The following is an 18296-nucleotide window of genomic DNA, read 5'->3' on the forward strand; positions in this document are numbered from 1 at the left end:
TGAAATCCCGCTGCACGCTTGAGTTTGAGATTATCGCATTAACACAGATGAGAGTTGCCAATCCATGGTTTATAGGTCCATGGTAAAATGAAGATACAATCAACTGTAGACTTTCCCGTTTGAAAACCAAACTGATTCGTTATAATTTTTTCAAGTTATTTTGACCATTTTTTGAGCCTATTTAATAGTACCTGTGAATATATTTTTCCTATAATATTTATTAGAGTGATTCCTCTGTAGTTTTTAGGATCCTCTATGTCCCCCTCCCCCTTTGAAGATTGGTACAATTATACCCAGTCCCCATGAGTTTGGATATTCGCCGTTATTAAATAGAGTATTAAACAGTTTGAGTAGAAATTCAGATGTTTGATCGAAAGAATGTTTAAAAATTTCTGCGATTAAGTTATCATTGCCCGAACTTTTATTATTATTTTGTGAAAAAACGGCGTGTTTAAGTTCATCGTAGTTTATATCTATGTCCAATTCGTCGTCATAATTAATAATCGGATTATGTGTATCATTGCCATTATTAGTATATGATTCAGTACCATATAAGGTCTCAAAATGAGAGTATAAGTCGTCAACACTCAGATTTTCGGCATTACTATTATTGCTTTTATATTGCTGTTTGATCTTTTTCCAGAATTGTCTTGGTTTTCTTTGTTGCTAAGTTACGTAGTGTATTCTTTTCTCTAGTTTTAAATCTAGTCTTTTCTCTTCGCTTAACTCGGTTATAATAAGCTTTAGTGTTTACAAAATGTTGTCTATTTTTGTTTTTTTTATTGTTTTTTTAAACACATTTCTTCCAATCGTATATTGTTTTCTAGCGCTGTAAAATTCTATGTTAAACCATTTTTTTTTCTTTTTAGCATGATTAGTTTTGTTCTTATCAAAATTTCGACGAGTTTTACCGAAAATAGTCAATGCATTTTCTTGCAAGAGATCAGTAAACTGTATAACAATATTATCTAAATTTTCGTCTGGAGTGTAGTTTTCAATACGCTCTGTAAGAGTTTGCATAGATTCGACATTTTCTCTATTTTAAAGAAGATCATGGAAATCATTTATCTTAGACTCATCCCATTTAATAAATCGTTCCTCATTTTTTACATTAGTCGCGGGCTAATGGTTAATATAACGTTGTCAATGTATTTTAATTCCATTATGGTCCGAGAATTCATTCGGTTCTAATACCTTAAAGTCATTTATGTATTCAAAATCATGTTTATCTAATAAAAAATAATCCACTGTGCTCGAGCCATTTAGTGAATGAAATGTAAAGTCGCCGTTATCATTGTGTAACCGGCCATTACCAATAAGAAGCGAGGTAGATTTACAAAGCTCGATCAAACGTTGCCCGTGCGAATCGATCACTTGATCCCTATTGACACGTGGTTTAATATCAACAATATTTGACATATAGCTGTAATCGTAATCAATGTATCTGTTAAAATCTAATATGTCGGATAAATCCGCTGTCCTTGAGTTCATATCACCTGAAATAAATATTTTGCCAACAGATTTAAATCTTTCAATATCTGATTCAATAATATCGAAAAAATCTATATCAATTTGGTTTAAAACAGCGGAACCTTGCGGTAAAATATATGTACATTGTATTACAAAAGTATACATCATGATCAAACTTAAACAATGAACTGCATAATTTAACCCATATTATACCTCATTGATGTTTCTTTACAATGTTTATTTCACTTCTGAAACAATCTTTATAGTAAATTGAAAATCCACCACTATATCGACCTTTTCTCATATTCAATGATTTATTCCCAAATAAATGTTCACTTTGATATCCTTTAATCTCTAAATTAATGTTGTTGTTATTCGATAACCATGTTTCAGATAGAAAAAATACGTCATAGTTAGATGATATATTAAGAAAGTCAGGGTCTGCTAATTTTCGTGAAAGTCCATTAATATTCCATGACAGGATCTTCAAATCACTACCTGACACCCCTAGTTCTGGCCCTGTGCGTTGTGGCGTGGATGATCGCATACTTTCCCGTATACGTACGTCTTGAAGATAATGCCGTTAACGTATAGTTTGTTACCAGCCAGCCTCACGGTTTTCCCATTTGATTCCTCGGCTTTCATTATGTCAAATAACGCTTTCCTGGCATCTCTGGTCTGTTGCGGTCTCTGGACCCCGACCCCCTGTCTGGCCCCTTTGAGGGATTTTTTGACTTCTTCGTCATACGATTTTTGTCGTACTTTTTCTCGGTCGGCGTAAAAATGAAACTTACCGACAATTGGTCGGGGTTTTGTTGCCTTATTCGATCTTAATCTGTGTATTCTGTCAAATAGCAATTTCAATATTTGTCATATTCTGATTATACTTTATTACCCAGCCGTGTATGTCTTTGCATGTCATATCCCGACTATTTTTTATCTAGCCGTCTATTTTTAGTAAATTCATATCCCGGTTATATTTATCCCAGCCGTCTATTTCTATTCGTGTCATATCCCTGTTATATTTCACCCAACCCTCACTTTCCATCCATGTCATTACCCTTTAATATTTTATCGTATACTAAAGTTGATGGATTTCACCTGCTATACAGCCATAGTATTACATGTTGTTTTTTCTTGATGAAAACCTAAAAAGTAATATAAATAAAGGTCAACTATATCATCTTAAACAATTAAAAATTAATTAATTAAGACAGTAATGACGCGGCTTAATCACTGAGGGCAAGTATCTCTGGTATAAATAGCTGGGTGCCGTTGATGTCGACGCAACGTCCATCGACAAGGTAAGAGTTTCTTCTCTTTTTGCTTTGCGAAATATCTAATGACGATAATTTATGTATGTTTACTTTTTTATTTTGTTCATATTAGTAAAAAGCTTTATATAGTATACAATTCGTTAGCTGTAGTTCTGGGGTAGTATTCAATATGCATCTTAAAGTCAATCTTATGTTCATACATCATTGACTTCATTTACTCTATTGGTAAATTATTAGTTCCAAGTAATCCGATTAGCTAAATCGTTCTTATATTCAATTAAAACCAATATTGAATACCAGCCCAGGTGCCGTATTCACCAACGTTTCAGAGTCAGAGTTTCAGACTCAGGTTAGGAAAACTGAATTCTTGAATGTTTCAAAATTTCTATAATGGCACTAGTTTTGACAAACGATATGTGCTTGCTTTTAGAACAGACTATTTGTGAGCAATACTGCAATATTTACCATTTTTTTTCATGTAATAACAATTTTAAAACAAAATTTAGGTCTTGCTTTTCTGAGTCTCAAAACTTTAAATCTTCATTACAATATAACTTCATTTCTAGTTCAGTTTTGATGATGAAATTTGTCGAATATTATTACTATTCGAAATTATTTTTTTGAAAAAGATCGAATGCAATAATGATGATTTTTGTGATTTAATAAAAGTTCTTTTACCGAGTCTGAGTCTAGACTAGACTTCAGACAGTTGGTAATCATGGCCCCTCGGCCCATAGTCAATGACATCTTGAGTCTGAATTTCAGGCCAACACTCAGAAAACCGAATTGTTAAATGTTTCAAATTATCTATGATAAAGCTGAAATTGACAAGTCGAGTGTGACTGAGTGTATCTGTAGTCATATAAGAACACTTCAATAACAATATTAAAATTTCACTTTTTGAGTTTGAGTTAAAAAATTAAAAGTTAGAGATTAAAACTTAGACTCAAAGCGTTTGTGAATATGGGTCCTGGAAATGCAGGGCAATAATCCTGTCGAGTTTCCGAGCCAAGTTCTCTTCTCATGTGTACAAAATGTATTTCAGCCATCTGGTTGCTGCTTATATGGGAATAATCAGTTTTTATTTTCCTTACTCTCAGCTTATTTATTTTACTTAATAAACAGACACCAAACAGCAACCGACAGATTAGAAAATAAAATAGTTTCTAAATCCAAGCCTTAAATAAAACATTTTCCAATAACGTTTCGCTTTTCGGCAAAATATAGCATTTTGTCACAATATTAAATAATAAACATAATTACAGCTCGAACAATGCTTTCATTTTTTTGAGGACGTTGTCTCATTGTTAGAAGCATCTTGCTCACATTTCATAAACAATTATTTGTGTCGATGTCTGACCATATAAAAAGTGACCGAATATTTTTAAGCAGATTATTTGTGTGTGTGTGGGGGGGGGGGTACTTTGTTTAAATCACTATACCGTTGAGTAAATAATGTGTGTTTCAGTTATTGCATTAAATGCATGAACAAATTCATTTGGTCATCAAAAGTGCAAATTTCGACATTCAGATGTTCATTTGAAACTCGCTATATCGAACTCTGTTATTTCGATGCTCTGTTTTGTCGTACTTTTTTCAAATGTTTTTGTTCATAGTTATAAACTTTTTGTATTTCGGTTATATCGAATGTTCGTTATCTCGAAGTACTTCCCGAGGACCCAAAGACTTCGACTTAGCAAGATTTGACTGTATAGACATCTTGGCACCGTCGTTCTCTTACTTTTCAGTGAACTGTTGTATTGTAACCGGGCGCCATGAATACTCTTATCGTGTTGTCCTTGTGTGTGCTGGCTGTCACCGCCACATATCGTGAGTATCCATTATACACGGGTCGGGCGGGTTGGGGGATGTTTGAGGTAGCGAATGTTTCACAATGCTTTATATTTTACAATCCTTAATTTTAAAATAGTGTAATTCTACATCAATTATCTGTTTTCGAGATAGTGAAGCACTAAACGTTTGTATGGTGTGCTGTTAGTAGTTTTGTTTTCAGCGACGACGATGACGATTTGTTTATCATTTTCAGCCATGTATGGCGGTTCTGGTGGCTACAGGCGAGGCATGGTGGGAGGTTATCGCGTATACGGAGGCCAGGGTGGACACGGCCATGGTATGATGGGAGGATACGGAGGATACGGCAGCGGTATGGGAGGATACGGAGGATACGGCAGCAGTATGGGAGGATACGGAGGCGGTATGGGAGGCGGCATGATGGGAGGATACGGTGGATACGGCAGCGGTATGGGAGGATACGGCGGATACGGCAGTGGTATGGGAGGATACGGTGGATACGGCAGCGGTATGGGAGGATACGGAGGCGGTATGGGAGGCGGCATGATGGGAGGTTACGGTGGATACGGCCAAGGCATGATGGGAGGTTATGGCGGATACGGAGGCCAAGGTATGGGAGGATACGGAGGCGGTATGGGAGGTGGTATGGGAGGCGGCATGATGGGCGGATATGGAGGTTATGGTGGATACGGAGGTGGAATGATGGGAGGTTCTGGTGGATACGGAGGTGGCATGATGGGAGGTTTCGGACGTAAGTTTTTAAAATTATTAATTAAATATTGTAAAGTAAGTTATGTCAGATATACATACTTTACAATATATAAATATTATGTTTTTAAATGTAAAAGGTACAATTATAGGTAATTTCAGGGGCGGTTCCAGGATTTGACATTAGAGGGGGCGTACTATTTTGACTTGCGCCCCTCCCATAGAACTGAAATTTACACATACACATACTTATTTGGACAAGTACTTAGCTTGAGTTAGCATATTGCACGAGCCGCTGGGCCTTCTGTACAGCAGGGCTGTATTAATAACAACCCTCCAGTTTCTATCCCTTTTCTGTTTATTTCATTTCCTTGTTTTTTCCTACAAAGCCCCTTTATTTTCTATTCAAATTATATCCCGGTTATATTTTACCCAGCCCTCTATTTTTGATTCATGTCATATTCCAGTTATATTTTCCCAAGCCCTCCATTTCTATCCAAGTATTATTATGGTTATATTTAAATACGATCTCTATTACTCCCCGTGTCATTTCCCGCTTATATTTCACGAAGCTTACTATTTTCTATTCCATTCATATCCCAGTTATATTTGACCCTGTCCTCTGTTTTCGATTCATGTCATAATCTGGTTATATTTTACCCAGCCCTCTATTTGTATTCAATGGATATCCCAGTTATATTACACCCAGCATTCTATTTCTACTCATGTCATATTCCGGTTATATTTCACCCAGCCATCTATTTATATTCATGTCATATTCCAGTTATATTTTACCCAGCCATCTATGTATATTCGTGTCATATTCTGGTTATATTTCACCCAGCCATCTATTTATATTCATGTCATATTCCAGTTATATTTCACCCAGCCATCTATGTATATTCGTGTCATATTCCGGTTATATTTCACCCAGCCATCTATGTATATTCGTGTCATATTCTGGTTATATTTTACCCAGCCCTCTTTATTCTACTTCCAGGCAAGAAGAAGGGATACTATTAAAAAAATTGGCGCTATCAGACGGACGGACCCAAAAATATTTATTTGCTTTCTCTAGATGAATAAATGTTCTGCATTCAAACTGTACTTGTGTCATTTGTTTTCTAAAATTGAATACACATTGATTTTGTTGATATATACACAAGTTTCAAAGTATGAAAAACAACTCGACATGGAAATTTCGAAAACAAATCACTTAAATAAAAACATTTGTGAAAAATGATATAGTTTAAGATATTCGTCCTAGCTCGAATGTGAAACACGCTTTTAGCTGATGTATTAATCCCTCCCGTTTGAACCAACTACTGGTGACGCCTTGTCCGAGGATGCAATCTTGGCGGAGCTCGAACCCTCAACCGCTTTGGGCGGGAAACATACACATTTTGTGCAGTTTTGTTATACAGAAAAGAAAGTGTAAACATATTACCGAAATCATATAACAAACTATTGATTTGGTCTTCAAAGATTGCAAGAAAAGTCAGTTCACATCTGAAACAAAGAGCAAATATATGAACTTTAAAACATCATACATGTATATATCATGATATTTGAGTGATTTTTGAAGATACCCGCTCATGTTGTTTTACCAAAAATTATTTCTCCCGGTAATGCATCTGATAACACTTATTTGACCATTATTTTACTCTATGATATAGAAATTGCAGAAAACATACAGTCATAGTATAAAAAATGTATTTCGGGTTAAATGGGGTACGACGGTAAAGTCAAGAAAAATGGGAAAAATGGCGCCTAAACCACAAGGCCAGATTGACGATATTTTGACTTCTTAACAATACATTGATAACATCACGTGATAATGTCAGTCAACCAACCACACAACCACAAAACTGTAACTTAACTTTGTGAGTATTAGCGTTATTAACCCTGATGAATATTGTGGTCTTCAAAGACGATTTTTACCAAATGTCAACATTTGCTGAAGGGTTCCAGCTTTCGATATCGTAGTTTTAAAACTCTTAATGATTTGCCACTCTTTATTCCAGTGAGTGTATATTATGTGATAAATTACGTCATAAATTCTACTTCTGAACGCAACATTATACATTTCCTTTGAATGATGACTTAAAACAAAGATAACTTTTGTTTTATCTTCACCATTTCAAATGAAACAAAGGGAAGTCTATGCCGCTCAAACAACCCCGTCTTCGTTTTATCACCGGAGTTTGATTAGGTGATTACATTGATTAGTTTCCTCAAACACTTCGACAAACCGGTTTCCAAACAATATTTTGACAGTTCTCCATAAGGCAGTGGTTTTGTGAAAAGGTTTGTCGAAGTGTTTTAAGAAACTAAACATTCAAACTCTAGTAAAAGAACGTAGGCGGCGCTATGTAAGCAGCGTTGACTGCGCTATGTTTCATAGCCAAAATGCATAGGGGACATAAGCACACTATTTTTTATGTTTTCCTAGCCTCTTTATGCTATTTCTCTCTTGTGCATCCGTCTTCAATACAAGCCATACTTCACTCATATACATGCCGGCAGACCAACAATTTGTTCTCGTCGATGGGTACCCATCCCAAATATCCCCACCCCGATATGCTCAAAGATTGACCGTAGACCTCACCTCCAGCTGATGAAATATATCAAATATCTAAATACTGTGATATTTTTCTTCACTTCATGTCTGTGTTAACCTTTAAAGCTGCACTCTCACAGATTAACCGTTTAATAACTTTTTTTTTATTTTTTGTCTTGGAAAGAGCATATTTTTGCGCAAATATCTGCAAACCAATCATATAAGATTGCTGACAAAAAATCAGATCGTAGATTTTCATATTTCCGTTCGAAAATTAATGTTTTATGGCTTAAACCGTTACTAATGGTTTAAGAAAAAAAGCATAAAACATCAATTTTGGAACTGAAATTTAGAAATCTGCGATCTTTTTTTTTTGTCAGCAGTCTTATATAACTGGTTACCACGGATTTTCACCAAAATTGGCTCGTTCCAAGACAAAAAATAAAAATGTTGTCAAACGTTCAATCTGTGGGATCAGTTTGACACAATTGACATAATAGAAATAACATATTCAGTACAAAAACTGCTTTGTAAATTGAGTTAAATCACTATACTATTACGATATTTAACGGTTGTATAATACACATAATTTTTGCATCAAATTATGAACATTTAAAAATCTACGCCTATGAAATATAGAGAACATACGCTGTTCAAAAGAGCAAAATATTGTTGATAACTGTATGAACATATGGACGAACGAGGATGGGTGTGTAGATTTCTTTATACTGGCGCTCAGGCAAGGTCCATTTGGCGAGTGCCCCGATAGAATTGTTTATATATTATGTGTTTGAAGCAAAGTTTACCAGGGATGACCCTGGTTCTTTAACGTGTATGAGTGTATAACACTGTCACACGAAACCCCAGTTTACGTCCCTCCCGGAGGACGATTAGTATATTTAGGGTGCGGCGGAGAATCGGACCTAAGACTCTTAGATTGACAGCCAAGTATGTTACCACTAGACCATGGTTCCGCCACTGGACGAACGAATATTTCAGAAATAATATTTAATGTTGTTCACGCTTTAGGTCAGGCCGATTTATATCAAAAGATATCAAAGCACTATTCTTGATTAATTTTAATAACAATAATTTTTACTCAACATCGTATTGTTTTCATATCAATCTCACCGATTACAGGATTATCTATCTAATTGTCAAATTCCTATGAGGTGCTAAAAAGACAAAACAACAATGATAAAGCCAGCGATGTAACAAGCGATTTCATTGATCAAGAGAACCCTTTCACATAGTTTTATTAATTTCATATTCCGGTCATATTTTAACAAGCACTCTATTTCATAACATAACATTACATAACATATCTTTATTAAGCATTAAACGGCATATGCACATTTATAGCCATATAATTAAGTACAATATTGAACAGTGAAGACACAGATTATTTACATTCAAGAAAGTAGGTGTCATGTTACACAAAAAAGACATAGTAACAATTTACATATTTCAATACGTAAAGATTTACATTCAGTTAAATGATCAATTGAATGATGTGTTATTGCTGTAGCATTTGTTCTAAGGCAAAATGCGAAATAGATAAACTTCGCTAAGTTGTTAATACAATGAACAGATGTTGATGACATAAGATTGTCAAATTTATTAAGATTGGGCCACGAGTTGTAATAAGGTTTTAGGTATTGCTGTCGGAGGATTTTGTATTTAGGACATACGAGTAAGAAATGATGCTCACTTTCTACGGCATTCATGTTACAGTTTAAGCATTTACGTTCCGATCTTATAATGTGTATATACTAGCGATGAAACGATAATCGAGTACAATCGACAAATCGTCGCTGACAATGAAATGTCGGCGACAATCGATAGTGGTTGTCCAAAATCGATGTCGCTAATGTTACTTCCGGTAACTAAGTATTTTTTTTTGTTATGCGATAAATATCAATATTTATTTCCGGTAAATTCTCGTTTAATTCAATTTAACAAAGGGGCTGTCTAACACAAATGCGGTGAATGTAAACACTTTTGCTTTAAAACTTACAAACTCTCCCAGAATCACAAATAGTTTTTAATTGTTTATATATTTCATATAAAACCTCAATAATCTGTCTCTAAGGTGTAGTAGGTCCGGTCTTACCTGCAAATACCGGGGATCCTGGCTCGATGCGTTTTGTTTTTGAAACCATTTTTGGTATCAATTGTTATTAACAAATTTACTTTTTTGTGAAGGTTTTATGAAATTAAAATATTCTAATGAAATCTTCAATATAACAGGTTATTGAATGTTAAGCTGGTTAACAAATATTTAATTTGCTTTTACATGGAAAAAATGCTAATATAACTTACTTGCGGTGTGCATCATTTTGCAAATGATGTGCAGTTATTAAGTATGTGTTTTGTTGTAATGTTTTTACATTAAGTTATTAAAAATAGAAAAAGGTTATGGATATTTACTGTTGCAAAAAGCATGACTATAGCATCACACATACTGATTCCAGGTTAAATTATTTAAATGATCATGATTATACTATGTACATGTATAAAGAATGTATTCCTAAATGATATTATAAACTTTCGATTATTGTCCGATAGTAAATCGAAATACTTGGCCCGATTCGATTCGATTATCGATAGCAAATGGAGTCCGATTTTCAAACACTAGTATATACCTTCCATTTCAAAGGCTAGGTCGTGTGACGAAAGTCTAAATTTTGTAATAGCTATTCTATATTTATTTTCATTTACGCAGTTTAGATATTTTTCAAACTGAAAGTCGTGCTTAAACCTTGCGTATGATGATAGTCTACTTGAGTTGTTAATGTTTGCATACCAAGTTTGCTTATATTTATCGACGATGCGTTGTTTAATTAATTCAAAGCTGATATCAGCAGTGTATTGGTTTTGCCAGATGTTTGTCATTCCTATTTGGTTTAATATTACTTTAAATTGATTAGCCCAATTTTTGCCTCCATATATGTTATTGTTATCAGCGTCAGTCTTAAGAAATGTATATGCATTTACCAATAACGCATTATTTGATTTTAATATTTTAATCCAATATTTTATCATTATTAATCGCCTAGCTATTTTCATAGGGAAGCGCCCAAGTTCACCGTATAATCCATCTAAATTGGTCGACTTTTTTACGTTTAAATTTTTCGGAGAAATTTACAATGGATTATTTCTATATTTTTAGATTCGTGATTTCCCCATACCTCTGCACTATAGTTAATAATTGGTGAAACAAGACTGTCGAATAGTTTTCATTTATCAATTGAATATAACTCGATTTGGTTGAAAACGGTAAATAAGTTATGGAGTGCATATGAAGCGTGCTGCGCCAGTCGCTTTTGTGTTCGAAACCAATTGCCATTTTTAAAGAAGTGGATGCCCAAATATTTGAAGGATTTTACAACGTCTAGTATAGTATTACAGAGTGAGAATTCAAAGTTTGTGTGACGTCCGTTTTCAAATATCATAACTTTTGTTTTGGTGGTATTTATTTTTAGTCCCCAGTCATTGCAATATCGTTCCAGGTCATTTAACATAGACTGCAATGCTTCTGGTGTTTGAGCGAATAACACCGCATCATCTGCAAAGAGTAACAGAAATATCTTGATTTCATTTGCTGTAAAAAATACCAGCTATATCAGCGTTAATATAATTTATTATGTCGTTCACGAAAAATAAAAACATTAGACTGGAGCTTGGATCCCCTTGTTTAACACCGATATTTGATTCAAAATACCGTGATGTGTTCGAATTATACCGTACACACGATTTTACAACGCTATACATAGCTTGAAGCGCCATTACCATTTTTGAACTCACATTTTCGTTAAGTAGTTTTTGCCATAGATGTAATCTATCTATTTTATCGAAACATTTTTCGTAATCTTAAAACGCACAATACAATTTCTTTTTCGAGCTAAGTGTTTTAGAAATAATGGACTGTAAAATGAAGATACAATCAACTGTAGACTTTCCCGTTTGAAAACCAAACTGATTCGTTATAATTTTTTCAAGTTCTTTTGACCATTTTGTGAGCCTATTTAATAGTACCTGTGAATATATTTTTCCTATAATATTTATCAGAGTGATTCCTCTGTAGTTTTTAGGATCCTCTATGCCCCCCCCCCCCTTTGAAGATTGGTACAATTATACCCAGTCCCCATGAGTTTGGATATTCGCCGTTATTAAATAGAGTATTAAACAGTTTGAGTAGAAATTCAGATGTTTGATCGAAAGAATGTTTAAAAATTTCTGCGATTAAGTTATCATTGCCCGAACTTTTATTATTATTTTGTGAAAAAACGGCGTGTTTAAGTTCATCGTAGTTTATATCTATGTCCAATTCGTCGTCATAATTAATAATCGGATTATGTGTATCATTGCCATTATTAGTATATGATTCAGTACCATATAAGGTCTCAAAATGAGAGTATAAGTCGTCAACACTCAGATTTTCGGCATTACTATTATTGCTTTTATATTGCTGTTTGTATTTTTTCCAGAATTGTCTTGGTTTTCTTTGTTGCTAAGTTACGTAGTGTATTCTTTTCTCTAGTTTTAAATCTAGTCTTTTCTCTTCGCTTAACTCGGTTATAATAAGCTTTAGTGTTTACAAAATGTTGTCTATTTTCGTTTGTTTTATTTTTTTAAAACACATTTCTTGCAATCGTATATTGTTTTCTAGCGCTGTAACATTCTTCGTTAAACCATTTTTTTCTTTTTTGCACGATTAGTTTTGTTCTTATCAAAATTTCGACGAGTTTTACCGAAAATATTCAATGCATTTTCTTGCAAGAGATCAGTAAACTGTATAACAATATTATCTAAATTTTCGTCTGGAGTGTAGTTTTCAATACGCTCTGTAAGAGTTTGCATAGATTCGACATTTTCTCTATTTAAAAGAAGATCATGGAAATCATTTATCTTAGACTCATCCCATTTAATAAATCGTTCCTCATTTTTTACATTAGTCGCGGGCTACTGGTTAGTATAACGTTGTAAATGTATTTTAATTCCATTATGGTCCGAGAATTCATTCGGTTCTAATACCTTAAAGTCATTTATGTATTCAAAATCATGTTTATCTAATAAAACGTAATCCACTGTGCTCGAGCCAATTAGTGAATGAAATGTAAAGTCGCCGTTATCATTGTGTAACCGGCCATTACCAATAAGAAGCGAGGTAGATTTACAAAGCTCGATCAAACGTTACCCGTGCGAATCGATCACTTGATCCCTATTGACACGTGGTTTAATATCAACAATATTTGACATATACCTGTCATCGTAATCAATGTATCTGTCAAAATCTAATATGTCGGATAAATCCGCTGTCCTTGAGTTCATATCACCTGAAATAAATATTTTGCCAACAGATTTAAATCTTTCAATATCTGATTCAATAATATCGAAAAAATCTATATCAATTTGGTTTAAAACAGCGGAACCTTGCGGTAAAATATATGTACATTGTATTACAAAAGTATACATCATGATCAAACTTAAACAATGAACTGCATAATTTAACCCATATTATACCTCATTGATGTTTCTTTACAATGTTTATTTCACTTCTGAAACAATCTTTATAGTAAATTGAAAATCCACCACTATATCGACCTTTTCTCATATTCAATGATTTATTCCCAAATAAATGTTCACTTTGATATCCTTTAATCTCTAAATTAATGTTGTTGTTATTCGATAACCATGTTTCAGATAGAAAAAATACGTCATAGTTGGATAATATATTAAGAAAGTCAGTGTCTGCTAATTTTCGTGAAAGTCCATTAATATTCCATGACAGGATCTTCAAATCACTCCCTGACACCCCTAGTTCTGGCCCTGTGCGTTGTGGCGTGGATGATCGCATACTTTCCCGTATACGTACGTCTTGAAGATAATGCCGTTAACGTATAGTGTGTTACCAGCCAGCCTCACGGTTTTCCCATTTGATTCCTCGGCTTTCATTATGTCGAATAACGCTTTCCTGGCATCTCTGGTCTGTTGCGGTCTCTGGACCCCGACCCCCTGTCTGGCCCCTTTGAGGGATTTTTTGACGTCTTCGTCATACGAGTTTTGTCGTACTTTTTCTCGGTCGGCGTAATAATGAAACTTACCGACAATTGGTCGGGGTTTTGTTGCCTTATTCGATCTTTATCTGTGTATTCTATCAAATAGCAATTTCAATAGTTGTCATATCCCGATTATATTTTATCTAGGCGTCTATTTTTAGTAAATTCATATCCCGGTTATATTTCACCCAACACTCACTTTCCATCCATGTCATTACCCTTTAATATTTTATCGTATACTAAGGTTGATGGATTTCACCTGCTATACAGCCATAGTATTACATGTTGTTTTTTCTTGATAAAAACCTAAAAAGTAATATAAATAAAGGTCAACTATATCATCTTAAACAATTAAATATTAATTAATTAAGACAGTAATGACGCGGCTTAATCATTGAGGGCAGGTATCTCTGGTATAAATAGCTGGGTGCCGTTGATGTCGACGCAACGTCCATCGACAAGGTAAGAGTTTCTTCTCTTTTTGCTTTGCGAAATATCTACTGACGATAATGTATGTTTACTTTTTATTTTGTTCACATTAGTAAAAAGCTTTCTATATTATGAATATCGTTTCCTGTAGTTCTGGTACCGTATTCACCAACGTTTCAAAGTCAGAATTTCTGACTCCGGTTCGGAAAACTTAATTCTTGAATGTTTCAAAATTTCTATAATGGCACTAGTTTTGACAAACGATATGTGCTTACTTTTAGAACTGACTATTTGTGAGCAATACTGCAATATTTACCTTCTTTTCTCATGTAATAATAATTTTAAAACAAAATTTAGGTCTTGCTTTTCTGAGTCTCAAAACTTTAAATCTTCATTACAATATAACTTCCTTTCTAGTTCAGTTTTGATGATGAAATTTGTCGAATATTATTACTATTCGAAATTATTTTTTGAAAAAGATCGAATGCAATAATGATGATTTTTGTGATTTAATAAAAGTTCTTTTACCGAGTCTGAGCCTAGACTTAAGACAGTTGGTAATAATGTAGTCAATGACATCTTGAGTCTGAATTTCAGGCCCACACTCAGAAAACCGAATTGTTAAATGTTTCAAATTATCTATGATAAAAATGGAATTGACAAGTGTGACTGAATGTATCTGTAGTCTTATAAGAACACTTTAATAACAACATTAAAATTTCGCTTTTTGAGTTTGAGTTTAAAACTTAAACTCAAAGCGTTTGTGAATATGGGTCCTGGAAATGTAGGGCAATAATCCTGTCGAGTTTCCGAGCCAAGTTCTCTTCTCATGTGTACAAAATGTATTTCAGCCATCTGGTTGCTGCTTATATGGGAATAATCAGTTTTTATTTTCCGTACTCTCAGCTTATTTATTTTACTTAATAAACAGACACCAAACAGCAACCGACAGATTAGAAAATAAAATAGTTTCTAAATCCAAGCCTTAAATAAAACATTTTTCAATAACGTTTCGCTTTTCGGCAAAATATAGCATTTTGTCACAATATTAAATAATAAACATAATTACAGCTCGAACAATGCTTTCATTTTTTTGAGGACGTTGTCTCATTGTTAGAAGCATCTTGCTCACATTTCATAAACAATTATTTGTGTCGATGTCTGACCATATAAAAAGTGACCGAATATTTTTAAGCAGATTATTTGGGGGGGGGGGGGGGTACTTTGTTTAAGTCACTTTACCGTTGAGTAAATAATGTGTGTTTCAGTTATTGCATTAAATGCATGAACAAATTAATTTGGTCATCAAAAGTGCAAATTTCGACATTCAGATGTTCATTTGAAACTCGTTATATCGAACTCTGTTATTTCGATGCTCTGTTTTGTCGTACTTTTTTCAAATGTTTTTGTTCATAGTTATAAACTGTTTGTATTTCGGTTATATCGAATGTTTGTGATCTCGAAGTACTTCCCGAGGACCCAAATACTTCGACTTAGCAAGATTTGACTGTATAGACATCTTGCCACCGTCGTTCTCTTACTTTTCAGTGAACTGTTGTATTGTAACCGGGCGCCATGAATACTCTTATCGTGTTGTCCTTGTGTGTGCTGGCTGTCACCGCCACATATCGTGAGTATCCATTATACACGGGGCGGGCGGGTTGGGGGATGTTTGAGGTAGCGAATGTTTCACAATGCTTTATATTTTACAATCCTTAATTTTAAAATAGTGTAATTCTACATCAATTATCTGTTTTCGAGATAGTGAAGCACTAAACGTTTGTATGGTGTGCTGTTAGTAGTTTTGTTTTCAGCGACGACGATGACGATTTGTTTATCATTTTCAGCCATGTATGGCGGTTCTGGTGGCTACAGGCGAGGCATGGTGGGAGGTTATCGCGTATACGGAGGCCAGGGTGGACACGGCCATGGTATGATGGGAGGATACGGTGGATACGGAGGATACGGCAGCGGTATGGGAGGATACGGCAGCAGTATGGGAGGATACGGAGGCGGTATGGGAGGCGGCATGATGGGAGGATACGGTGGATACGGCAGCGGTATGGGAGGATACGGCGGATACGGCAGTGGTATGGGAGGATACGGTGGATACGGCAGCGGTATGGGAGGATACGGAGGCGGTATGGGAGGCGGCATGATGGGAGGTTACGGTGGATACGGCCAAGGCATGATGGGAGGTTATGGCGGATACGGAGGCCAAGGTATGGGAGGATACGGAGGCGGTATGGGAGGTGGTATGGGAGGCGGCATGATTGGCGGATATGGAGGTTATGGTGGATACGGAGGTGGAATGATGGGAGGTTCTGGTGGATACGGAGGTGGCATGATGGGAGGTTTCGGACGTAAGTTTTTAAAATTGTTAATTAAATATTGTAAAGTAAGTTATGTCAGATATACATACTTTACAATATATAAATATTTGTTTTTAAATGTAAAAGGTACAATTATAGGTAATTTCAGGGGCGGTTCCAGGATTTGACATTAGAGAGGGCGTACTATTTTGACTTGCGCCCCTCCCATAGAACTGAAATTTACACATACACATACTTATTTGGACAATAACTTAGAGCTTGAGTTAGCATATTGCACGAGCCGCTGGGCCTTCTGTACAGCAGGGCTGTATTTAAAACAACCCTCCAATTTCTATCATTTTTCTGCTTATTTGATATCCTAGTTTTTTTCCTACTTAGCCCCTTTATTTTCTATTCAAATCAGATCCCAGTATATTTTACCCAGCCCTCTATTTTTGATTCATGTCATATTCCAGTTATATTTTCCCAAGCCCTCCATTTCTATCCAAGTATTATCATGGTTATATCTAAATATGATCTCTATTACTCCCCGTGTCATTTCCCGCTTATATTTCACGAAGCTCACTATTTTATATTCCATTCATATCCCAGTTATATTTGACCCTCCCATGTCCTCTGTTTTCGATTCATGTCATATTCTGGTTATATTTTACCCAGCCCTCTATTTGTATTCAAGGTATATTACACCCAACATTCTATTTCTATTCATGTCATATTCCGGTTATATTTCACCCAGCCATCTATTTATATTCATGTCATATTCTGGTTATATTTTACCCAGCCATCTTTATTGTACTTGCAGGCAAGAAGAAGGGATACTATTAAAGAAATTGGCGCTATTAGACGGACGGACACCGAAATATTTATTTGCTTTCTCTAGATGAATAAATGTTCTGCATTCAAACTGGACTTGTTATTTGTTTGTAGTTTTCTAATATTGAATACACATTAATAATGTTAAGACACCAGTCGTCCTGCGGGGACAATCTGCTGGTAAAACCCCCGCACGGCACTGCGGGGCCACCTGGAAAGTAAAAACACGGCCCATTTCCCCGGCTATCCCCGGTATACCCCTGGACCTGGGGGGGGGGGGGGGGGGGCGTGGTTACAATTTACTGGTGCATAATATATACACAAGTTTCAAAGTGTGACAAACAACTCGACTCGTGCAACGTTCCTCGACATGGACATTTCAAAAACAAATCACTCAAATAAAACATTTGTGCAAATGAAAATTGATATAGTTTAAGATATCCGTCCTAGCTCGAATGTGAAACACGCTTTAAGCTGAAGAATTAATCCCTTCCGGGAGAACCAATTACTGGTGACGCCTTTTTCGAGGATGTAATCTTGGCGGAGCTCGAACCCTCAACCGCTTTGGGCGAGAAACATACACATTTTGTGCAGTTTTTTTATACAGAAAAGAAAGTGTAAACATATTACCGAAATCATATAACAAACTATTGATTTGGTCTTCAAAGATTGCAAGAAAAGTCAGTTCACATCTGAAACAAAGAGCAAATATATGAACTTTAAAACATCATACATGTATATATCATGATATTTGAGTGATTTTTGAAGATACCCGCTCATGTTTTTTTACCAAAAATTAGTTTTCCCGGTAATGCATCTGATAACATTTATT

The 18296-nt window shown here is 35.1% G+C and overlaps 2 protein-coding genes across 2 annotated transcripts; both read left to right on the forward strand.

Annotated features, from left to right (window-relative positions):
* Window positions 1-4796: 4796 nt before the first annotated feature.
* On the forward strand, window positions 4797-6290 carry LOC128211737 (ctenidin-1-like). The gene is made up of 2 exons (XM_052916769.1): window positions 4797-5310; window positions 6268-6290. The coding sequence occupies exons 1-2, from the start codon at window positions 4797-4799 to the stop codon at window positions 6288-6290; spliced, it is 537 nt and encodes a 178-aa protein (XP_052772729.1).
* Window positions 6291-16167: 9877 nt separating this feature from the next.
* LOC128211738 (ctenidin-1-like) lies at window positions 16168-17476 on the forward strand. The gene is made up of 2 exons (XM_052916770.1): window positions 16168-16681; window positions 17454-17476. Exons 1-2 carry the CDS (start codon window positions 16168-16170, stop codon window positions 17474-17476), a joined length of 537 nt encoding a protein of 178 aa, XP_052772730.1.
* Window positions 17477-18296: the final 820 nt, after the last annotated feature.

Source organism: Mya arenaria, chromosome 12 (assembly GCF_026914265.1).
Source record: "Mya arenaria isolate MELC-2E11 chromosome 12, ASM2691426v1".
Taxonomy (NCBI): domain Eukaryota; kingdom Metazoa; phylum Mollusca; class Bivalvia; order Myida; family Myidae; genus Mya; species Mya arenaria.

Bases quoted from the DNA above. Each gene is read 5' to 3' on its own strand.
- LOC128211737 (XM_052916769.1), top strand. From the start codon at position 4,797: ATGTATGGCGGTTCTGGTGGCTACAGGCGAGGCATGGTGGGAGGTTAT. The intron at 5,311-6,267 runs GTAAGTTTTTAA...TTCTACTTCCAG, and splicing joins CATGATGGGAGGTTTCGGAC to GCAAGAAGAAGGGATACTAT.
- LOC128211738 (XM_052916770.1), top strand. From the start codon at position 16,168: ATGTATGGCGGTTCTGGTGGCTACAGGCGAGGCATGGTGGGAGGTTAT. The intron at 16,682-17,453 runs GTAAGTTTTTAA...TTGTACTTGCAG, and splicing joins CATGATGGGAGGTTTCGGAC to GCAAGAAGAAGGGATACTAT.